At 58.8% G+C, this 24077-nt stretch overlaps 1 protein-coding gene across 4 annotated transcripts in view; it reads left to right on the top strand.

Moving 5' to 3' along the window:
* Positions 1 to 19625, top strand: part of TSPAN9 (tetraspanin 9) — a 242610-nt gene extending 222985 nt beyond the window's left edge. Inside the window, exons 2-7 of one of the 4 annotated variants that reach the window (XM_075552203.1) lie at positions 9715 to 9906; positions 10226 to 10300; positions 12292 to 12393; positions 12987 to 13118; positions 13379 to 13462; positions 16402 to 19625. In XM_075552203.1, the coding sequence (XP_075408318.1) occupies positions 9715 to 9906; positions 10226 to 10300; positions 12292 to 12393; positions 12987 to 13118; positions 13379 to 13462; positions 16402 to 16473 (657 nt within the window). In that variant the 3' untranslated portion in view covers positions 16474 to 19625. Of the gene's footprint in view, positions 1 to 9714; positions 9907 to 10225; positions 10301 to 12291; positions 12394 to 12986; positions 13119 to 13378; positions 13463 to 15341; positions 15723 to 16401 lie in introns of those variants that run through there. The other 3 variants (XM_075552202.1, XM_075552205.1, XM_075552204.1) reach the window with 3 other exon arrangements.
* The last annotated feature ends 4452 nt before the right edge of the window (positions 19626 to 24077 follow it).

The raw sequence follows: 24077 nt of genomic DNA, 5'->3' as shown, positions 1-24077 counted from the left end.
GAGTGTTGACAGGTTCCAGAGTTTGAGGAAAGGGTCGCCAATCCCCTCTCAGCCAAGGGCGGGCCTGGGACTGGCTCCAAGCACAGCCTCCAAGGTAGGAGATGACAGTGAACTGTCAGCCCCACTTGGGGACCATTCTCCGGCCTGACCCGGCCCTCCGGTGTGAGCCTGTTTCCTCCGAGCGTTCCTGTGGAGGATGGGGGACAGCTGTGCATGGTCCTCAGCAGCAGCTGCCATGGTCGGGAGCAGAAGTGCCCACAGCCAGCCTTGAGCCAGAGGGGCACAGGCTGGTGCCACCTTGCAGAACATCGAGTGACAGGTGCCCTGCCGGGGACCCCGCTTCCCCATGCCCACCTTTGCCCCATTTCATTGGCATAAGATCAGCGGTTCAAACCCACCAGTCACTCAGTGGAAGAAAGATGAGGCTCTCTGCCCCCTCTGTCCCCACCTCCCCACCCCCATAAAAGGTTACAATCTCGCAAACCTGCAGGGATGGCTGCGCCCTGTCCTGCATGGTCGCTGTGAGTCAGAATCAACTCGATCGCAGTGAGCTGTAAGTCTTGGTTTTGCACTTTGTCATGGACCAGTTGTCCAGGCCCCTGCCCAGGTGTGGACTGGGTTTGCTTGGGGAGACAGTGTGGTCCCAGCCTCGGTGAGCCCGGGCCTGGTGGGAATCGGGGTTCGTGGACTGGTGAGTGATCGCCTCTGCTTTCCAGGGCTGGCAGGTGCTCTGTGTCACCGCGGCTGTTCATCACGTGGTCCTTTGGGGCTGCTGCTCGGCCCCCCTCCTACCGGCTGTGGGCCCTGACTCTGCCTCTGCTTCCATTTCCCCGTGGACTGGGGTCTGTGGGTCTGAGAGGTGGAAGGATACTGGTGCGTGGGAAGGTGGGCCTCTCACCTTCTGCAGTCAGGTCTGAGGTGCCCAGGTGGCCCAGGAACGGGGTGCAGAGGGAGCCAAGCAATGCCGATGCACAGGCCTTGCTCTTGGAGGCCAGTTATAAAGGGGCCAACACCCCCCCCCATCCTCCCCATGACTAGTCCGCGTCCTGCTACTACACCCTGAAGGCATCAGCAGTCTTGGGGACTGGGTGTACTCTCGGCACCCTGCCCCGGCTTTTGAAGCCCCCAGGACGAGGCCTATCTGGATCCCATAAATGTCCTTTACTAGAGCGAGCCTCCACAGGCTGGGACCCCGAACAGAGCACCCTGTCCAGGGCGAGCTCGTATTGGGGCATCTGCCCTCCAAGAAGGTGACTTGCCGCTGGGGGGAAAGGGGGTCTCAGATGAGCTCCACCTTGTCAGGTCATCTCTCACCCTCTCGCCCTTTTTGGGGTTTTGAACTTCAGGAGCCACTCCCAAAGGCTGGGTGTTGTGGCAGATTTGGGAGTGGTGGGGGGAGGGGTGTCCACCTTCTTAAGGCCCTCATAGAGTTAGCTGTGGGGCGCCTGCGCACCTGGGCACACGGCTGCCCACCCAGTGCCCCTGCAGTGGGCCCTGCTTCTCTGCCTTCGCCCGGAACCATCGCAGACGGAGAACGATCCCGTGCTGCAGCCAGTCATCAGAATGTAACGGCTGTAGGTCTGCAGATGCTTTACGTAATGTTTGTTTGGAGGAAAATGGGGCCCAGGGAGATGGGTGTGATCTGAGTGTCACCTGTGCAGGCTGGTAACGTTGGGGGCTGAGGAGCAAAGCCGTGAAGAAGCAGAGGTTTTGCGAGAGACTGGGTTTGGGGGGCGGGAGGGAGCGGTTGTCAGAAAGGGAATGTGGCCGAGGGACCCTGCCCTGCACCCTTACACTGCTCATGCACAGTCACGCCAGTGAGGGCTTGGGATGGCCACTGGAGGTGACCATCGCAGACTCTGCTCGGGCCCTGGCTAGCCTTTGCCTAGAGACAGAGGTACCCCGTGGAGGGGGCCTCAGAGGGGAACATCTGGGTCAGCCAGGAGAGACTTGCGTGAAGTTGCAGGTGGCTGGATCCCTTCAGATAGATGGGGGTCTCTTGTCCTTGTTCCTGGGTGAAACGGGGCCAGGCCCGAGGCCCATGAGCCTCGGAGACATGGATTCCTGAGTCAGTGGCAGGAGACCTTTGCAGTCTGATGGCTCCAGCTCACGCCCTCCCCCTGGTGTCAAGAGTTCAGCTGTGCCCCACTGGGTGTTTGTGGGTGCTCTTTCAGAAGTAGATCACCAGCCCTTTCTTCCGAGGTGCCTCTGGGGGGACTCAAACCTCTAGTCTCTTGGCGAGCAGCAGAGCACGTTGTAGTTTGCAGCGTGCAAGGCCTCCCCTGACCCATTGTAAAAGCCCACCTCCACGGAGTTGATTCCGATCCGGAGCATCCCTTTAAGACAGAGTAGAACTGCCCCCCCCCCCCCCAGGATTTCGGAGACTGCACCTCTCGGTGGGAGCAGACTGCCTCTTTCTCCTGTGAGGCTGAGCCTTCGACCTTGGAACCTCCATTAGCAGCCCGATGCTTAATCCCCTGAGCCACCAGGGCCCCTTTCCCCACTAATTAGCGCGATGTTGGGAAAGAGGGTGGGAGAGGAGCTCGCATCTTCTGGTGGGGGCACCTGTCTCTGAGGTGCTCAAGACGATGGCAACTCCTGTGTCCCGAGGGTGGGTGACCCCCGAGGGGGAGAGCCTGTTGGGCGGCCCCCTCCACCTCCAAGAGCCTCCTTCCCGCCTGCTGGGTGACTTCAGCAAAGGCGCTTCTGGGACTTGTGTCTCTGTTTCCCTGTGTGCAGAACTGGACGCTGCATGCAGCCCTCCCTGCCGTCCGTCAGTCCGTCCGTCTGCACCTCCCTCCCTTTATGGCTGTGAGGGTGAAGGAGCTGCAAGGACCCCTTGGAGGCTGGGGACATCTGAGACACAGAGTTGCCTCCAACCTCCCATGCACTGTCCCTTCCCCCAGATGAAGTTGGTGACAGGCCAGCTTCTCCCAGGACCTGGCAGGTTCATTTGTAGCCACCAGCCACCACACCAGGCTATGCGATGAAAGTTGCTTTGGTTTTTATTTTCCACGTCCACTAATTTATTAAACGCCCTCAAACAGGACGCCAGGCCCAGGCTTATAGAGCGCACCGGAGTGCGGAGACCTGTCCCACCCCCTCCCTGTGCCCAAGTGCTGTTCTGCTTCACGGACACCAGGATGAGGGGGGCAGGGGTGGTGCAGGCTGGGGCTGGGGAGCCACGGGCTGGCTGAACTCTGCAGAGGCGCATGAGCTGCGGGATGAAAATAGCCGTCAGTGTGATGTGCTCCGAGGGACTGTGATGGGGGCGGGGGCAGCCCGACACCGACACCAGGGAAAGAGGGACCAGAGTCGGGGACTGGGGAGCAATTGGGGGAAGCAAAGGCTCGCGGGGGGGAGGCGTTGTGTGTTTGTGCCTGGCCTTGTGCCCTGGCTGTGGCTTGCTCAGACTCCCTACGCCCACCCCACCCCCATCATTCCATCCTTGACCACGTCTTTATCTCGCAGTCCGGATGATGGGGTTCGGGCCCCCCTGCAGTGGAAGAGGATGGTTAAGACAGGAACCCGGGCCCTGGAAATGGGTGGGAAGTGTGTCAACGTGGAAGGTTGGCAGGGTCTTGCCGGGCCCCTGTGTGGGGCCGTTCCACCCTGGTGAGAGATGAGGGTGGGTGGAGGGATGGTGGTGGGGCTGCTGTCCTCTGAGCTCTAAGCAGTTTGCTGGAGAGTAGGTGCTGGAACGGAATGGGGGAGGGCAAATTGTGTGGACACCCCCTCTGAGAAATGGGATACCTGCTTGAAAAAGACGTATGGCAGAAGCATAGATTAAAACCACAAATCAATAGGTTTTGAACTGAAGACACAGACAACTACATTGGAAAATTAGACTAATTACAGCAGGCCTGATGAGCGAGGGATGTCAGGCGTGCTTGTTGACACGTGATCAGAGCCTGTCTGGCCTCGGTCTCCCGGTCTCACATCTGTTGGATGGGCCTGAGGCTGAGGCCCCCTAACCTTTGTTCACTTGCCGGCCCTCCTCTGTGGTCAGCGTCCGAGCAGGACCAGGCAGTAATGTGCCGCAGAAGGGAGACCCAGAGACCAGAGTCTTTTCAGGGCACTTGGGGAGGGAGCAAACGGACCCAAGCCTCGGCCCTGACAGAGATCAAGGCCATGGGCAATAGCCAAGGTGGGAGTTTACCTTCTCAAATGAGGCCATGGGTTTAACTGGAGCCCTGGATGAACCCTGCCTGGAAATACCCTCTGCTGGGGGGTGAGTGGGCAAGGGCCAGGGAGGCTGGTCACTCTGGGAGGCTGCCAGGCCCACCCTCATCCAGAGAGGGGCTTATGCCAGCAGACCTGCTGACCTCGGGCTGGTCAGTGGTCACACAGGCTGGGTGCCGGTCTCTGCGTCACTCTGCCTTGCCCTAGATTCTCCTCCTGCCTTGGGCTGGACGACAGCTTGGTCATCTCAGCTGAGACAACCCTCTGGTTTTGGAAGGGAATTTTCCCCAATGCCACCAGCTAAGCTTGCAGGCACGGGGCTTTGGCAGTGCCCTGCAGGCCTTGCCCACTTACTGCACTGGGCTCTGGTGCCTCCCCATGGGACAGCTCCCCTACCACGCTCTCCCATCCCCCCCCACACCCAGTTCCCCCCCTCCACCCGGCCATCGACCTCTAACTACCCCTGCTCCAGCACACACACACACACAATACATACACATGCATGTACACATATACATATATGTGCATGTACACATATACATAGACACATACATATGTATATATGTCACATATACATGCATACACACATACATGCACACACATACACACACACTCTCTTTCCATTGTTCCATTGTCATATCTGCCAGGTCTGTCCCCCGTCCCTGCCCCACTCCCCCCGTGGAATGTACACCAGGCCCTCCCGCTGATGATCTGGCTTGGATGGGTTAGGGCAGGCTTCTCAACCTGGGCCCCTTGGCCTTTGGGGCTGGAAAGTTCTTTGTTGAGGGGCCTGGGCAGCACCAGCAGTTTGATAGCAGCCACTGACGGAAAGGTTGGCAGTTGGTACTCTCCAGTGGCCTTGCCGAAGAAGGGCCTGGTGGCAGGTTCCCATAAAGAGGAGAGAAGAGGAGACCCCGTCACACGAGCTCAGCATGGAGGCCAACAGCCAGGACAGCATCTTGTGCATTGCGGGATGTCAGCAACATCTCAGGCTCTAACAGTGAGATGGCAGCGCACCACCTTCGCCAGCTCACAAGCGTGACAACCAGCAATGTCAACACTCAGCAAAACACCCCACGGCCATTGGGTCCATTCCGACTCCTCATGGCCCCATGTAGGGCTTTGGCGCCTGTAGATCTTCACGGGAACAGAGCAGACAGCCTCATTCTCCTACAGAGCAGCTGGCGTATTTAAACCACCGACCTGTGGTTCACAGCCCCCTGACTAACTCACTCGCTGCGCAGGTCCCCTGCGGGCAAAGCCACCGTCAGTCCAGGGCCACTGGGCGAGGATATGAGCAATGTGTCCAGCCTTGGTTTCGATCCACCCATGGCTGGGCTTGGAAGGGGCCCTAGAAACCATCTCATCTATTCCAAATCCCACATTTTAAGGGAAATTGGGCCAGGAATGCTAAAGAATCTTAAGGTAACCCAGGGGAGTCCCACAAGGAAAGGGCGTGTTAGAGAGAGGATTCCGGCATGCTACAAGGGCTGTGCTGGAGGCAGACGGGGGATGTGTTAGCCTGGGGAGACTACAGAAACGCATAGATAGATAGATAGATAGATAGATAGATAGATAGATAGATAGATAGATAGATAGATAGATAGATAGTCTGGGTAGACTAGAGAAACAAATCCACAGAAACTCATATATATATGAGAGAGTTTTATATCAAGGGTAAGTGTATATTAAGAAAGCATCCCAACCCAGTGCTGCCCAAGCTCACAAGTCCAACATTAGTCCACATGTCCAACACCGATCTACGAAGTCCTCCACCATCTCACAAACACACACTATGATGCTGACTGCAGGAGGAAAGCCGAGTCAGTGAGCATGTAAGCATCTCAGTGCTGGCAGGGGTCTCCACATGGCTGCTCCAGCACCCAGGGCTGCATTGGGGTAGGTCCATGTGGCTTCTCCTCGGGGATGTCTTACAGGAAGTGAGCCTTGCCAGCTAAGCAGGGAACTGGCTAAGGCAGCTGCACCATGGTCCAACCATCAGAAAGCAAGAGACCTGAGAACTAGAAAGGCTAGGTTCACTGAGCCATTTAACTCGTCGCCCTTCAATTAACCCCACATGTGTTTATTGGCCAGGTTGGCACAATAGACCCTAACTATCTCAGGGGGTAGGCCTGTTGCGGGGAGGCAGCAGGCTGCGGTGGGCCGACTTGGTGCCTTTCAGCCTCCCTAGGGAGCTGGTGGTGCAGAAGGGGCTCTGGGCCACAGGTTCAGAAACCCCATGTTGTCTCCACTGGGCCACCATGAGCGCCATGGTTTTCTTGTCCCTGAAAGCAAGGCCTGGTCTTACCTGGAGGCACGGAGGGTCTCTTCAGCAGGAGACCCCTGAGGGGGGCAGGGAGTGTCTGTGGGGTGCACAGTACCCTCTTGGCAGTGCACTACAGGGGCCCTATTCCCTTGGGGTTCAGAAGACGTTGGATAAGATAGGGCCCTTTGTACAGGGGTGGGAGACAGAGAGGGGGTTTTGAGAGGAAGACTTGGTCATAGGCCGCTTCCAGAGACCGCCCCAGCTGTAGGCAGCAGCCTGGGCCTGTGGGATCCACCCAGCATAGGGAGAGGGGGGGGGCTCAGGCGAGAGGGCAGCATCCATGTTCTCTGAGTGGTGGCTGGAGGCGCCCGCTGGGAATTTGCAGAATCTCAGAAGCCAGAGAGCCAGCTTATCAGAGTGAGAAAGGGCGGACTCGCAGGTTTCTGAACTGTCAGCGTTTCCCCGGTGGAGCTCCCAGGCCTCCCCCTCGGTCCCCCCAGGGGCAAGGGGGATAGAGGCTCAGAGGAGACTCCCACCGGGCCCACCCGCAGTGAGAGGCGGCCAGGTCTGGTGGGGATTCAGGGGCGTGGAGTGTCTCCAGCGTCAAGGTGGGGGCTTCCTGCAGCTGCCGGGCACCTTTGTCACAGGCGGCTCTCTGAGTCCAGGGTCTGCCTCGGAGGGCCATTGATCTCGAGCATGAAGATTGTGCATTCCCCACGGCATGATTCATGAGAGACAAATTGAGATGGCAGCATGGGGACTGACCAGATTTGAAGGAAGTTACAGTGTGACAGGTGCCCTGGGCTAATAAGTTTCCACTGCTGAGCCGGCCTGGAGCGCCACCTGGCGGCTGCATGGAGTGGTGGCACCCACGGCCCCTGCAGAGCTGGGGGCTCCCTCTGAGCCTGTGTGCGGGTGGCTGTGTCCTGACCTAGTTCTTCCTCAAAGGAGGCGCCAGGCAAGTCCGCCTTGTCGGGACTGGGGCGTCGGCTCCACATGCATACCTCCCATCCCCTTTCAGGGTCTGGTTCCGTAGCACGTGGGGAGGACCACCTGTCCCCTGTCCGTACGCCCTCAGCCTAGCTCTCCAGCCACCCACCCCTCCCCAGCTCCAGAGCCACCCCGCGTCAGCGCCATCTGCTCACACCTAGTCCCAGCGGTGTTCACGGATACACGGAGGCATTGGGATGTCACTGCTTGCTCTCCTGGTCCCCCTCACCCTGACCCTATCCTCCACGGCCAGTGGGCCCCCCGGCCTAACCTGGAACACACCTCCATCTCTGTTCCAGGGGCTTCCTCCCAGGCCGAGAACAGCGTCCAGTTTTCTTCACAGAGGACTGCAAAGGCCCCCCGATCTGCCCCATGGATGCCTCCACTTATGGAGGCCCCCATGTCTGTGTTTGAGCCCCCACCTCTGGCCTCTATCCTGACCGCCTACCTAGTTATTGACTTAACTTCCTGCCCACTCTGTACACAGCCCCTCTGCACACAATCTCTTTCCTGAGAGGCCTTCCCTGGCCACCAGTCACTTTCGGACTCCTTACCTGTTGGGACCTGGGATTCTGTCCTATGTCTGCTGCTCTGCTAGGTGTGCCTCTGTGAGAGTCTTGAGTCCCGGCTGGGACTCACTGCTCGGCTGCTGCCGCTGCCCCAAAGGTTGGAGGGTCGAACCCACCAGAGATGCAGCGAAAGAAAGGCTTGGTCATTGACTTCCCCAGACACCAGCCTGGGACAGCGCTATGGAGCCCAGATCTCCTCTGCCCCATGTGGGCCATGGTTGTGTGTTGGGTGGTCTAGGTGTCAGTCGGCAACTCTACGAGCAGGGGGTGGGGGCCTTTGCCATCCTGCTCTCCGCTGCCTCCCCGGCAGCTGGGACAGGGTCTGGCATGTTGGAAGCCGGGCGCTCAGTTTGGGTTTGTGGACTGAAGGAGGGTGGAGATGCCATCTCTTCAGCGCCCCTTCTGCCTCCTCCCCTCCCCTTCCCATATGTGTGGCGGGTCCCTCTGGGGTGCAGAGACAGGAGGTCACCCAGTACACCCGCGTTTCCTTCTTGGAGCAGAGCATGAGGAGTTAGGGCAGGAGGTGCGTAGTATCCGCTGGGTGATGCTGGGCCTGACTGGCCTCTGACACTGCCTGTCCCATCTCACTGACCCACGCACAGCCGTCCGGCAGGTGGTGGTGGTGGTGGTCTCAGTGTGCGTAAGATGAGCGTGCAGAGGCTCACAGCAGGAGCTCACAGCAGAGCCAGGGTCCAGTCCCCCCCTGTGGCTCCCAGCACCTTGCCTCCACTGCCCCAGTTCCTCCGGCTCCCCACTGGCTTCCTCTGAACCCCTGTAGCAGTTACCTGCGCCGGGTACATTCTTTATTGCCCCCCGCCCCCAGCCCCACTCCAGGAAGGCAGGTCTCTGAATCAGCTGTGGCTTTTCTGGCGCGGGCCCGCTCCCGCTGCAGGTATTCAGTAAGTATTGGCTGGCTGATTGATCGGCTCCTCAGACTCAGCAAACTTCCCTGAGCGGGCAGACGGGGTGGGGTGGGGGCTGTCAGCTCTAGCGAGCATAAAATAAAGCAGATGTGGAAATTTGCAGCCAGCGAAACCGAGGCCTCGCCAGGTGGTGTCGGCGGCCCCAGGGGTGCTGTTGAGAATAGGGCCGAAGCTGCAATAATGCCAAGCTCGATGGATGGGGAAGACTGTGTAGGGCACCAGGCCGGCCCCCAGGCAGTGCTGCATGCGCTCCTGTCGGCGCACGTTAGGAATTTGTTCCCTGGGCATCTGAGAAGAGGGGCAGGTGGTCCCTCTCTCTGGTCAGAGCAACAGGAGACCGAGAAGCTGGACACAAGTCCTCACGGCAGGTGGTGCTCTCCCTGTGGCCTCTGTGCCTCCTGCCTGCTGCGCCCTGCCCTCCCCAGTCAGGTGGAGTGATCTCCACCGTTCATGGTGGCCGGCTCCTTGGACTGACGTTTAAAAGGCCTGTGCCCTCCGGGGCCCTACACACTGCAGCCCTCGGAGACCCCGTGAAGTCTGTGAAGCTGGTACTATCCCACTTGCCAGGTGGGGAAACTGAGACACAGTCACCTGTCTGGGTCACCTGACCGACATGACTCTGTCTTGTGACCAGAACCAGGGCCACCTCTTCCAGGCCAGATATTGCTGGTCCCCACCCCCCTCAACCCTCCTTCCACCTGGTTGTCTGTGCCCCTTTGAATGTCGTGGTCCGGGGACATGTCCAGGAACCTTGTGGGTCTAATGACCGTCTCTTTCTCTCCAGCTCTGTGGCTGTGGGCTGCTTGGAGTGGGCATCTGGCTCTCCGTGTCGCAGGGCAACTTCGCCACGTTCTCGCCCAGCTTCCCCTCGCTGTCTGCCGCCAACCTGGTTATCGCCATAGGTACCATGGTCATGGTGACTGGCTTCCTCGGCTGCCTGGGCGCCATCAAGGAGAACAAGTGCCTCCTGCTCAGTGTAAGTGGGAGTGAGGGGCACCCTGGGCCTCTGCACGCAGGCCACCGAGGTGCCCAAAGAAATTGCTTCTAGAATGTTTTGTGCCTAACCACATCCTTCTTCCTCATGATTGGCTGCCCCTACCCTAGTTGACCCGCCCACTCCTTTGATCGGCTGTCTACTTCATCTTCCTCCCCTCGCTCCCTGGGTCTCCTCGGGGGTCCGTGACCTTGGCAGTCCCTGCCCTGGGTACAGCGTGTCCCCTACCTCCCCACAGCCCTGGTGCACCCTGTCCCTGGCCTCACTGCCAGGTGCCCATACCTGTGTCCTTGCTTTGCAGTTTTTCATCGTACTCCTGGTCATCCTCCTAGGAGAACTCATCTTACTGACCCTGTTCTTTGTCTACATGGACAAGGTAAGCACCGCAGGGAGGGCGCATATGGAGTGGTGTAGCCCTTGGGGGCGGGGGTCAGGTAAAGTCGGGGCCTTTCCCTGGGCAGAGGAACAGGCTGACAGCTATGAGGAAAGGGTCCTGTGGCCAGGAGGGTGAGACCACCCAGGGAAGGCCCAGACGGGAGGTTTGGTGGGAGAGGGGCAGCACTGGGGTGCAGCGAATGGGAGCGATAAGTATTTGTGTAGTCGTAGGACGGGGACTATGTGAAATCACCGAGGGGCAGAAGGGGCTTCCGTGGGGAGCTCCCACCACAAGTGGTTCAAGCGTAGGTCAATGGCAGCACTTGAGAGGCAGGATCCCCCCCCCTCACCCCCATCCCCGCCCCAGGTGATGGACTGAATGATCCATCAGAAAACAAGGTGAACTTTCCAGATGATGCTGGTGAGTAGCGAGACTGTGGAAAACAGAGGGGCTGTTCCTAGGCTCAGCCTACTCCTCAAGTTCAGGAAGATGGGGGTGACCGTGGGTGACCTCAGCCTTCGGGGTAGTTTGCTGTCAGATGGGAGGCCCGCATTCTTCGTGCCACCTGGAATGAGTGGCCGAGTGCTCCGCAGCACTCTGTCCCTTACGCAGTAGGTGTTGGTGGGGTACGTGCTTATACACTCAACTGCCCACTGACAGGTCAGCAGTTTGAAACTGCCAGCTGCCCCTGGGAGGAGAATCTGCTTTGGCACTGATGGCTAAGCACTGGACAGTTAATCACAAGGATTGCGGTTCAAACCTGCCAGCTGCTCCAAGGAAGAAAGATGAGGCCGTCTGCCCAGTCGATTCTGACTCATGGCGACCCTATGGGACAGGGTAAAACTATCTGTGTGGGCTTCTGAGGCTGTGACTCTTTATGGAAGTAGAAAGCCTCATTCTTCTCTTCCAGAATGGCTGGTGATTTTGAACTGCTGACCTTGCAGATGGTAGCCCAAAGCATAACCACTGTGCCACCAGGCTCCTTGTGAAGATGTAGAGGAAACCCTGTAGAGGGTTGCTATGAGTCAAAATCGACCGAATAGCAGTGGGTTTTTACTGTTTCTCTAAAGATTGACCGTCGTGGAATCCTTCCGGGGGCAGTTCTGCCCTGGCCTAGAGGGCCGCCATCATTGGCCTATGGCAGTCTGTCCCTTGGATTCTTGAAGTGGCTTCTCAAGCCACTCCCTGCAAGTTCGGGGCTTTGTTACAGTGGGAAACAGCCCTTCTCTGGCTTTGCACTTGTAAGAGGGGAGACGTCACAACAGATACTGAGTGACTCCTTTGCACTAGCTCTCTTCTTCGCTCGCTGTACGAGCACTTTCCTTTCTTCCCATGGGGTAGATCAGGGGTCCTCAACCTTCCTCATGCCGCGGCCCTTTCATCCAGTTCCTCATGTGGTGGTGACCCCCCCACCATAACATTATTTTCGTTGCCACTTCATAGCTGTCATTTTGCTACTGCTATGAATCGGGCAACCCCTGTGAAAGGGTCGTTCGACCCCCAGGTTGAGAACCGCTGGGGTGGATCCTGGTATTCAGGCATCACAGGTGAGGAAGCAGAGGCCGGATCCCGTGCACTGCTCAATGCAGCCACCCGCTCACACTTAGGGCGTAGTTTTGTAAATGGTTGTAAAGTTGCATCTCACATAGCACCAGCCGTTGCACGTCTTGTGAGGCTGTTTTGACTAGAGGGCCAGAGGCCTGACACTGGGAATGGGCCACAGAGTGGGCCTGGGCAGATGAGGATCTCGCTCAGGCAGTGTTTCTCTTACTGGTACCCCAGCCCTAGCCTAAGAACTTAGCTCCCCTGGGGGTCAGTGGCACGTCCATCAGGGAGGACTGCAGGCTGGAGCTGGAAGCCAGAACCCACATCCTCTCTGAGCAGCCCCTGGGCCAACAGAGCCTTCGGGGTGGGAGGGTCTTCCAGCCTAGCCCCTCCCCTTCAGCCCACCTGGTCCCCACCACCCTGTCCTGTTTGCCCTCGCCTGACAGGTGAATGAGAATGCCCAGAAGGACTTGAAGGAGGGCCTACTGCTGTACAACACGGAGAACAACGTGGGGCTCAAAAACGCCTGGAACATCATCCAGGCCGAGGTCAGGCCTGCAGTCTCTCTGCCCACCTGCTGGGCCTCAGCCCAGTGGGGGCTCTGGGTTCTTGACCCAGGGGAGCCCATGCCTTCTGAATCATAGCCCGTGGGGAGCTAAGCCCCAGGGTGCCATCTGCCTGCGTGGCTGGGTCAGCTGGCCACCCAGCAAGGAACAGGGCCCGGACACAGCAGCTGATGGGGCGGCGGGCGAGTTCAGGGCGTAATTACTAAGGGTAATTGCTCTCTGGTCTTTGCTCTCTGAAGCTCCTGGACGGACCACAGATTTTATGTTAAGAACAGGTTGTCCTCCCTGTTGATTGGAGCCTGGTTCAGGCCAAGAGGCGCTGGTTTGAAGAATAAAACATGCCTCTACAGACCCGAGGGGCCAGCTGGCCGCCCCCTGGGAGCACTCACACAGCCCATAGCTGCTGCAACCCTGCCTTCCCTGCGGGGCACAAAGGAGGGGCCCAAGGCCCTTACCCCCTCCCACAAAGCCGAGCCCAGATGGGGTGGGGCCAGAGGAGGGCGGGGCTGGGTCCAGAACAGGTGGACCCTGCTCCAGGCATGTTCTAACACCCCTCTCTCCATCCCTGCTGGCAGATGCGGTGCTGTGGCGTCACTGACTACACGGACTGGTTCCCCGTGCTGGGAGAGAACATGGTTCCGGACCGCTGCTGTATGGAGAACTCCCAGGGCTGTGGTCGGAATGCCACCACCCCACTGTGGAAGACGGTGAGGACGGCCTTGTGACTCTGACTCACTCTCTCTCACCTGTGTGAGGAGGGGTGGGGGGGCTGCCTGGGACTGTAGCTAACAGGCAGCAAGTAGAGGGAGGCTGGACCCACAGCTGGAAGAGCGGGAGGGGGTAAGGAGGGTGGGACCTGAGGCTGTGCAGTGGGGCTCATTAGGACCAGGGGTGGGCTCAGGAACTGAGGGGGGAATATGAGGTGGGTGCTGGGCAGGACCTTCACCATGTGACCCTTGCCCCCCAGGGCTGCTACGAGAAGGTGAAGATGTGGTTTGATGACCACAAGCACGTGCTTGGCACGGTGGGAATGTGCATCCTTATCATGCAGGTAAGAGGGGCGCCAGGACCTAGCACACCCCCCACCCCCCGAGCCAGGGAGGACAATGAAACGGGAAGGAGGTCCTAAGTTAGCGCCCAGAGGAGCCAGGTCTTAACCTCAGGCTGCCCAGAGCCCACACACTTCTCTGCTGGGCCAGACCAGGCCAGGTTGAACCCACCTCCTCGCGCTCCTTCCGAGCCGGGGGCACGGTGGGCGCTGCATGTAACACACGTGGGCGCTTATTCTCAACATCATTGTCCCCAGATCCATAGGGACTGCTTACTACAGGTGTTCCTGACTTACAGCGTAGTTGAGTTACGAATGGACGGCCTGTTTTTGTTTTTAGGGGGCGATGGAGGGGTACATCTTATTGTTTGTACTATGTGTGCATGAATTAAAATAGCCCAATAGGTTATGCCATGTTACCAGCCCCTAAAGACAAACAAAGATCAGGTTTATAGAGACAGTGATCATAAAAAAGGCCATAATGATGCAAACTTAAAAAAAGGGGGGGGGATCCTACTTATGTGGCAGCGCATGATGGGGCTGTCAGAATGGACCCCCGTGGGTGGAAGTTGGGGACCACCTGTACTGCCCCAGAGTACACCCACATCCTCAGGCAGCCTCCCAGCCAGCCTCCCGGGAGGTCAGCCCTGGCCCCCTATTTACTAACAAACATGACTTGGGTAAGAGACTTAGCTTCACTGTGCCCTAGTTTCCACAGCATGATGATGGGTAAGATAACAGTGCCACTGGCTGGCAGCAGTGCCTTAGCCTCGAGTAGGTTTGATGCACATCAGTGCCAAGGGCAGCCGAAGGTGCATAGGAAGCCCGGAGTCGCTGGTCGCTGTTCTTGCAGCCGTTTAGGCCAGTGTGCTCACTGCCAGGTGGGAGACACGTGTTTCCATCTCAGCCACGGCACCTCGGGCAGCCCCCACCTGCCCTTCCGTGGTGCACTGCTGTGATGCTGGACACTGTGGGCGGCGCCACTAGATGAAGATGGACTCGGAGGAAAGGCCTGGCGATCTGCTTCTGAGAAATCAGCCAGTGACCCCCATGGAGCCCAGCGGTCCAATTCACAGTCCATCGTGGGGCTGGCTCAGGGCCAGACAATGCTTCCTGCCAGTGTCAGGGCAGACTTGAGAGCCGCTAACAGCAGCAGCCTAGTTGGTGGAGAGCGAGGAGGAGGGGTCCAGGCCTGATGCCGGCTATCCTTCCTTCCCAGGGCCAAGGCCTGAGTGGCTGGTGGGGAGCAGGAGCCCTGGTAAGATGCACAGATGGTTCTTCCAGGGAAGGAGCATCTCTTGGCCTCCTTGTTTGTCCAGACTTATGGTGGTTCCTTGTCTGGGGACCAGGTATCTTCAGGGTCTGAGTGTCCTGGAAGCATTGACCCGATTGGTTGGTCCAGTAGGCTATGCGTAAAGTTATCTTTCTTACCAGGCTCCTGCACTCTGGGTCCTTGGGGGCCTATTCAGGTCTGCGGTTTATCTAAGAACACAGGCTCCCAAAATTGTGTGATCTACCACCTTCTTTCCGAAAAGAAAGTCCTTTATTAATTGCCACCCCCTGGCAAACTCACTGCCATCACATCAATTCAGACTCATGGTGACCCTTTAGGGGAGGGTAGAACTGCCTCTGTGGGTTTCTGAGACTTCATGACAGTAGAAAGCCCCATCGTTCTTCTGCAGAGTGGCTGCTGGTTTCGAACTGCTGACATTACAGATCGCAGTCCAACTCATAACCACTAAACCCCTGGGGGCTCCTATCCTTCAGCCAGCCCTGTGTCATCTGGGGAAAAGTGCAGCTATCTGCTTTTGCAGCCCGCCCCCCGCCACCAGGGGGCGGTATGCTCACTTTGGGAAACACTGATCTAAGCATTCACGTGCAGATGGCCGCTGCTGGCTCCTCACCGAGCATGGGGACATCGCAGCTGCCTGCTGCAGGCCCAGCCCAGGATCCGGCCCCCAGCCCTGAACATCGCCTCCTGGCCGCCGCCCGATGCCAGGCCGGGGCCACAGGTCCATGGAAGGCACACAGTGTCATGACCCATCCGCGGGGTCACAAGCTGGCTTCCTTCTGCCTCCAGTGCTTCCTGGGCTCTCGCCCATCCAGGGCCCAGGGTTTGACAATAACAAAAGTATAACCGATAAGCCAACATCTGCCCAAACAAATAAAACCCCAACTCAACTTGACATTGACTCCCCGCGGCCCATGGGTTTCTGAGACTGTAAATAACTTTTTCGTGGGGGAGTAGAAAGTCACGTCTTTCTTCCTTGGTGCGAGCGGCTGGTGGTTCCAAACTGCTGACCTCGTGGTTAGTGGCTGAACTCTTAACCCGCTGCGCCACCAGGGCTCCCCAACCTGCTGCCATTGAAGGGATGGCTTCACTCTTCCCGAGCCCCTCAGAGGGCTCAGCGTCAGCGTTCCGTTCCCCTGTCCCTCCAGCTCCCAGGCCAGCTGCCCTTTTTGATGTGAGCGCATGCACTGCTCACGGTCAGCCACCTCTCCCGGAGGCTCCAGGTCATTGTAAGCATGCACGCACACGCACGTACACGCACACGCACGCGCACATGACGCACGCGCGTGCGCACTGTTGCCACTGAGTCACTTCCGGCTCGTGGTGGCCCTGCGGTGCTCAGTGTGGCGCTGTGCTCCCTGGGGACCTTCAGTGGCTGGTTTCTTGGACGTAGGTCGCCAGGCCTTTCTTCCGGGATCCCCGTGGGTAACTCGAGCCTCCAGCCCACCGGCCAGCAGCGGGCATCTTAGCCCTTTGCACCTTCCAGGGACGCCCCCCCTGGTGACAGGCTCCATTTCACCATGTCCTTAGGCTCCCCCGGGCTGTGTCCGCTTGCGCTAGTCGCCCCGCTTTCGGCGGAGGCTTTGGGGTGGAGGTCAGCCTCAGGCCCAGGGCCCGAACTGAGCGTCCCCCTGCCCCCCACATCTTTCAGATTCTGGGCATGGCCTTCTCCATGACCCTCTTCCAACACATTCACCGGACGGGGAAGAAATACGACGCGTGAGCGGCGGCAAGGAGCGCCCCAGCTCCCCAGCCAGACACTGTCCGAGGGAAGAAGATTTGAGCTTTGTGTTGGCTGCCCGCATTCTCCAGACTGCTGACCCTGCACCCACCTCCCCGCCGCCCGCCCTCCCCGCTCCCTGCCCACCCACCCGGCTGGCCTGAGACTTCCCATGGTGGAGGACAGGGAGGAGGAGGCGGCAGCGGGGAGCAGAGACCTCGGGGAGCCGGGGCGCTGCACTTTCCCTCCTGCATCAGTGTATTTGCCAAAGAAGACGGGGTGGGCTGGGGCCGGCTGGAGGAGGCATGCCCCCTGGCACTGGCGAGTTTCTGCCCCTGCCTCTGCGCACACTGACACGTCCCTCCAGATGGGAGACTGTCTCTGCAGACACCATTGCTGCCCATGCCACCCAATGGGGATTGCAGGGACTGGTGGGGTGTGTGTGTATGTGTGTGTTTGTGTGTGGTGGGGGCCCTGCCCAGGCCAGGCCAGACCCCTGGGAGCATCTTGCCCAGGCTTTTTATACCTTATCCAGTGTAACTTTTTTATTTTAATTTACTCCGATTATGATTATTCAGGAATATTATCTCACAGATACGTTTAGGGTTAGCTTTCTGATTTATAACTTTTTACTGCATCGGTTTCTTTAATGGTTTGATTTTCTGACACCACCTCCCCTATCCCTCCTTGGGTTGGGGGATGGGGTGGGTGGGGAAAGGACACTGCCCAGTTTCCATCAGGACAAACCACTGTGCCACGCTCAGGAGGCCTTGGGGTGAGACGGCCAGGCCTTTGCTGCTTTGCCCTGACGCACTGAGGGGGAGCAGCATGAGGATGGTGCTCCCTGCCCTGGCGCCTGGGACCCTGCGCTGGGGTGGAAGGCCCTGGAAGAGCCTCTGAAGATGCAGGCAGAGCAAGGAAGAGGATTCCGCTCGGAGCAGCGCCTTTGCCGGGGATGCCGCCAGACTGCGAGGGTCCTTCCACTTTCTGCCCACATCCCTCCCTTCTGCCCTCTGCAGCCCCCGGGGGCTTCCCTTCCTTCTGTCCTATGGGCAGCCCCGCGCCCGGTCCTCCTGCACACCGATTCTCTCACAGACATTCCTGCTAGAAATTCAAATACCTCTCTAGTTCAGCTGCTGCTCACTTCTTACATTGCTCCTGGAAGGGGGAGCAGCCCTTGGTGTCCGCTGCTCGGACGGTGTCAGAGGACCGTGACCACCAGGAGGCCGTCCCAGCCAGAACCACGCTCGCTGCCTGATTGCCCAGCTGGGAAGAGGGGAGCAAGCTGCCCATTGGGTCTCGATCCACATCTTCCTTGGAGCTCAGCCAGTTCAATGGCGGGGCCTTGGGGCGCATGGGGGACCTCCCGGATCGGTGACAGAGCAGTCGGACTGGATCTTGTTACAGCTGGCCCATGGCCTGAAGTCCTGGTGTGCGATGCAAGGCGGGGCGACCGGCCGCAGGAGGATCTAACCTCAGCTGGCATGGGAGAACATTGCTCGCAGTTAAAGTCAGTCAAGAATCCTTGGGACTAAGCTAGAAAATGCTTACCCCCAGCTAGCCCCAGGCTGGTGGGGCCCCTGTGTGGGCAGCTGTCTTGTATCTCTAAGAATTAGCCCGTGACTGGCATTTCCTGCTGGGGATGGTTTCTTCTCCAGCATCCTGTTCTAAGATCCAAGCCACGACCTCCCCGCAACTCATCTATTCACCTTAATACCGTGCCCACCGGGACCAGGAGAATCGGACTTTGGGGTGTGTTTCAGTATTCATGCTTTTTGCGGGGTGGTCAGGGTGAAGGTGGAGAGCAGGGCTGTCTCGGAGAGCTGGGCAGCACCCAGGCCACTTCCCATCGTGGCGGCAGTAAGACACAGCTGCCTCTCTCCCTCTCTGGCCCATCTTCCTGGTCAGGCAGGCGAAGCCTCGGCTGCCTGCCGGCCAGGAACCCCAAAGTGAGCATGGAGCAGACTGCTGCAGAGACATGGGGCAAATGCCTTCAGGCAGCGCTGTGGGGCCTGCTGGGGCAGTTAGTTTTTCTGCTGGGGTGGGGACTAGTGGGTTTGTTTATGCCTACCAATGCAATATGTTTTTCATTTTTGTTAAAATTCAACAGCAAACACCTAGTGCAGCAGGAGCCGGCTGGCCCTCAGCATCCTCTGGCCCTGGCGCATCTGCTACAGGCCCCTCCTTTCCCACCAGACCCCACCCTTAGCCCTTCCCATAGGTCACCACCCTGCTTTCCCCCCCCCCCCCCGCCTCCGCTCTGGGCTCCGCTGTTAGCCACCTGGCTGGGTCTACACTGGGACAAGGTCTCTGCGATGTCCCCCAGGCCATGCAGGAAGGCTGTTGGGAGGCGCCAATGGTCAGCGCCTTCTGGGCTGTGCCTGACTTGAGTCTCCCCTCCCTCAGCTCCTCCTGCTGGAGTTCCTTCCAGCAGGCCCCATGCAAGCAGTTTGCTGGCTTGACTCAGCAGTCCCCACCATCTTGAGATGGTGTAAGGAACGTCAGATGCAGACTCACCCATCTGCTGCCTGCGGTTGTCACAGAGGGTGTGGGGGCAGGCCTGGGACTGTCCCGTTCAGAGAGTGGGCTGCAGGGGTTGGGCACAAGTCTCTACTCACTGCCCCTCACCTGCAGCTGCTCCTCTGCTGCCCACCCCCACCCGTCAGCAGGGAGGCGGGGAGCCCACCCCGCCCCAGACCACAGGCCCCCTTGCAGACACTCTGGCTCTGCTTTGGTGGCTCAAGAGCAGTCCAGCGGTGGAGGTGGGTGTGCCCTCCTTTCCAGCTCCCCTGCCCACCCACTGGTGGAGGTGCTATCTAGCAGGGACTTGGTAGAGGATGGGAGCTGGGGGCTCAGGGCCATTCCTTGTCCATCTGCTTCAGAGTCCGTCTGGTCCCTTGCTCCCCGCCCCCCCCCCCCCCAAGTTCACATCCTCCATTTCCCCCTCATGCAGGAATGCAGTCAGGAGGGTACTCGGGGAGACCTCTGCCCAGCCACCCCTGGGGCAGATTGGGACAGCTTGCCTGTGGGTTTCACATGCACTTTTCTGCTTGCAGTGTCACTCCCTGCTCCACCTCCGTCCTGGTCCCGGCTTACTTAACACCATGTTTTTAGCATGTTTTTAAGTAAAAACCGATAATGTGTCAAAAGCACAAGCTGGCAGTCTCTGTGTTTTTGTGAATTCAGCCACCCCACAGAGTCCCAGAGGGGGACCCAGCGCCAGCCTGACCTGGTGGCAGGCAGCCACAGCGAGGCCCTCTGCTCCCCTCCAGGCTGCAGGCTGCCCGTGTGCTGGGCGGCGGGCCGGGGGTCGGGTCTCTGGCCCCCCTGGTGCCTGAAGAACCTGTTGTCTATGCTGTTGATGCTGACCCAACACAGGACATCTGGACTCTCCTCACAGGGGTTCGAGGTCAGCTGTTTGAATCCTACCAGCCTCTCCGTGGGGAGAAGATGAGGCAATCCCAGAAGCCTTAGGGAGCAGGGCTAGTTGGTGGGTCCCACGGGGCCACTGAGTGGGACTTGACCACATGGCAGAGGGTTTTGGGATTTTCACGGGAGCAGGTGGTTGGGTCTTTTCCAGGGAACTGGAGGTGGGCCAGTTTCACCACTGCCCCACCTGGCCCCTTCGAGGACCTCTAGCTGCCCACTTGTCAGCTGTGCCAGCTCAAGCTTGGTCCAGTCACTCTAATGCCATGCCCTCTGCACCCAGGACCATCTCCCCGCCTGTGCATGCCCCTCCCTCACAGGCCCTCACAGGGCTCCAGTCGCTCGTGTGCTCCTGACGCTCATCTGAGCTTGAAGGTTCTTCCAGGAATGGAAGACTTCACATCCTGACCTGGCCCATGAGGACCATTGAGGTTGGCTCTGAGACAGGTGCAAGAAGATGGTCTCCCTCTCTTCTCATGGCCTGGTCAGGTTGGCAAAGCATCATCCTTGGGGTCCATGGTCCACGGTCCCACAATCCTGTGTGTCAGGAGCAGGTTATGACTGGTGAATGGCAATGACCTTGAACTGTCTGCCGAGGGAGAAGCCATCGAGGTGAGAGGTGGAAGTCACTTCCTCTTGGTCCATCCTCCCTCGTCCCCCAGGCCTGGGGGGGGGGCACTTGCTGGGGTACCGCCAGGTGAGTGTGTGATGATGGATGGGAGACAGCGGGGCTCCCAGAGCAGTGGCCCCACTGTTAGCTCTAGGGTCTGGAGAAAGAAGCTCAGGCAGGAGGGTCTGCTGTCCGAGAAGGTGTTCCTGTCCGAGAAACATTGGCGATGTCTGTCTTGTCTCTGGGGATGGCTGGCTTTCAGCCCACGGGAGGGGAGGAGGTGGCAGAGCGGTCTCCGGAGACCCCTCTACTCCTCACGCCTACACCAGGCGGTGCGAGAACCACCTCCCTGTTCGGGACCAGCGAGCACGGTTCCCAGGCGGCAGCGGGGTAGGCGCGTGGCCGCAGGGCTCCTCACACGACACACAGGCTTGAAGCCACAAGGCGGACTCACGCCAACACGGCATGTTGGTCCTGCTGGTGCGATGCTGCTGGTGCCCAGCCGCTACCAGAGATGGGCAGTTCCATCCCACCCAGTGGAAAAACCTGATGTGCCCCCAACAGACACAGCCTAGGACACCGGCAGGACAGTTCCAGCCGACTCTGCCACGTGAGGTCACTTTGAGTTGGAATCCGGTCCATGGCACCTGACCCCTGACATGGGCCATCGGCTGGAGGACAGGGATGGGCAGCACAGACCTCAGGCCTGCACCCACGGAGCTGTAGCTGAATGGGACCTCCCCCCAGACAGTAACCCGGTGGTCCCAACTGTGCCATGCTAGTGAGGTGCAGGGGGCCATGGGGAGGGGCACCAACCCAAACGTGAGAGGCCCTTCTGGGCCGGAGGCAGAGGGGCTCACTTGACCAAGGGGTGCGAGGAAGGGCATCTGCGGTGCAGGCAGAGGGAATGGTAAGTGCGTGCCAAGCTCCGGAGTTGGCAGCGGAGAACTAACCGAACGCAGTTCTGGAGAGGGTGGCACGGCCAGATCACAAGCTGGCCACTTAGTACAGTGAAAGAGCCGGAACTTGAAGCTAAGAGCCGTGGGTGCCTGCTGAAAGGTTTTAAGCCCAGACTGCTCCAGGGGGAATGGTTTGAGGGCGGCATGAGGGGATGCCCAGGGGTCCGGGGGGCGGCTGCTGGAGAGGACTGGGTTGGACCCGAGGGGAAAGTACAGTTGGTGGTGGTGGTGGGGGGTGGAGAATGACAGGCGGGATGAGTGACAAGTTAGACCTATTGGGGGGCAGAGGAGCCACCGTGCCACTTACCCAGCATGGCATCCCTCCCCATGACAGGCAAGTGGATGATGAATTGTTCACACCCAGTGAAGGAACGTGTCTATTCCAGGTCTCGGCTCCTGGGCAGAGACCTAACTCCGGAGCACCATGCGCTCTGAGTGGCCCTGCCGGGCGGAGTAGAACTGTCCTATAGGGTTTCCAAATCTTTAGGAAACCAGAGCGCCCCATCTCTCTCGGAGTGGCTGGTAGGTCTAAACCACTGACGTTGGGGTTAGCGGTGGAGTGCTTTAGCCCTTGTGCCACCCGGGCCAGACAGCGACCAGCGTCATGCAGTAAAACTACTCCTCGTGTTTGGACTGTACTGAGCCTCCCAGTTTGCCAGAGCCTTCGGGTTCCTCCTGAACCCCAAATGACCTACTGGCTGTCACTGTCCCCGAAATGGCAGTATTGGTGATAGACCAAGGTGTGGGTGGACAGGGCTGGGGCAGGGGTGCTGAGGGACGTGCCAATTCCCACTCTGCACTTGGTCTCTAGGAGGAGGCTTCAGAAAGCACGTGGGAAAACTCCATCACCTTCTTTTTCCATTTTCTTTTTCCCATGAACTTTGTGAAGCCCCTTGTGTGTCGGCCCGGGGCAGTCCTTTCGGTGGTCTGAGCCTTAGCCTTCCCGTCTACAAAAAGACGTCAGTACCCCTGTGATAGATTTGCTGTGAGGATTCACTAAAGGCACGTGTATCCTAAAATTCCCACGGAATCTAGACCTTCTGGAGTCCCGGAGGCTGGATGAATACCCCTGAAACTATCGCCGTGAGATTATCTTTAAACCTTAGCCCCAAAAAGAGAGATTCACCGAAGCCTTCTGTAAGCCAAACAAGTTTGGTTTATCTGGTAATGGACATCTGCCTTGAGCACACTGTTCTTTCCCAGAGCTGCCTACACAGGATCACACGGCAGCAGCAGCTCCAAAGGTCAGGTAGGGGGACCTGGGGAGCCGTGAGTCACGTCAAGGGTGGAGGGATCCTTTAGAAATGGCAAGAGCGGCTGCACAGCCTGCGGAGTCTCAGTGCCACTGGACTGCCCGTGTCGCAGTATTGAACGGTGTGCGCTGTTCCACATAGATTCATGACAATAAGACACGTAGAAGGTGAAGAATAGGGGAGAAGGGGGTCTGCAGATGCCAGCAGAGTAGCTGCTTAGCAAGATGGCAGGAAGCTGGAACCTCAGGGTCCCCACACTAAAGAGAGCCCCCCACAGTGCACCCTCCCCCCGCCTCCTGTTCAATGGCCAGGGTACTGGCAGGTGACTGGGAAGGGGAGTTGGTGGGTGATGCAGGGAGGAGGGAGTGGGCTGCCTGGGAGCTGTGGACTCGGTGGGCATGCTCACTATCTGCAGATGCCAGAGGACAGTCAGGGCAGACACCTGCCATTCCGGACACTCACATACTGACCTTGCACATACTGACTTCAGCAAAGGCTGGGCGCTCTGGCCACAGCTCTTTTTGGTGGGGTTAAGGGCCATAGTGGGGAGGGTCTCACATGTCTCCTGAAGCTAACATGAGCCATGGCATGCCACAGGCTACCTCAGCTGGGTCCTCCTGTCTGCAGTTGCCCCTCAGCACCCGGGGGCTCCCAGGCAGCCAAGGGACCAGGTCAGGGGGCTCACCTGGGCTTGCTCCTTTTCCCTTTGAGGCCCCTTCAGGCAGAGGAGGGGAGGGAATGGTAGAGCTAGGCGACACAGAGGACAGTGGCTGGGTTTTGTCACCTGCTGTGAGCAGAATGGTCTCCCCTCCGCCCCCTATAAATGTGTGTTGGAGTCTACACTGCCCGCACCCGTAGAAATAGCGTAGAAAGCCTCATCTCTCTCCTGAGGAGCGGTGGCAATTTTGAACCGTCGACCTTGGGGTGAGCAGTCCACTGTGTAACGCCACACCCCCAGGCTCCTTAGGGTGGTGCATCCAAACGAGGGGGACTCTCACATCTGAGACAACACGGTCCTGCTTAGCTCTGCAGGGGTGACGTCGTCCTGAGGAATTAGCAGGACTCCATTCTTTTCTGCCCTGGGTGATGAGATGCCCCAACGTGGAGCTTGGGTATGAGGACAAGCCCTGCCCCTCTGGACTGAGGTGGTATGGCGTCTCCCACACCCAGCAGGGAAGAGCACCCCCAGGCTCCTAAGCCAGGCAGGCTACCCGTCATGGGGAGCCGTGGGAAGGTCCTGAGTGGCTGATGGGAGGGGCACACAATCCCAGCAGACCGCCCAGCCTGGCTCTCCCTGGCAGCACCAGGCCTCGATGCCCTGGTGCACCGTACTCCAGCCCAGGGCTTCCCTACAGAGAA

Source organism: Tenrec ecaudatus, chromosome 6 (assembly GCF_050624435.1).
Source record: "Tenrec ecaudatus isolate mTenEca1 chromosome 6, mTenEca1.hap1, whole genome shotgun sequence".
Taxonomy (NCBI): Eukaryota; Metazoa; Chordata; class Mammalia; order Afrosoricida; family Tenrecidae; genus Tenrec; species Tenrec ecaudatus.
The sequence above is the reverse complement of the archived record's forward strand: the minus strand, read 5'-3'. Positions and strand labels throughout refer to the sequence as shown.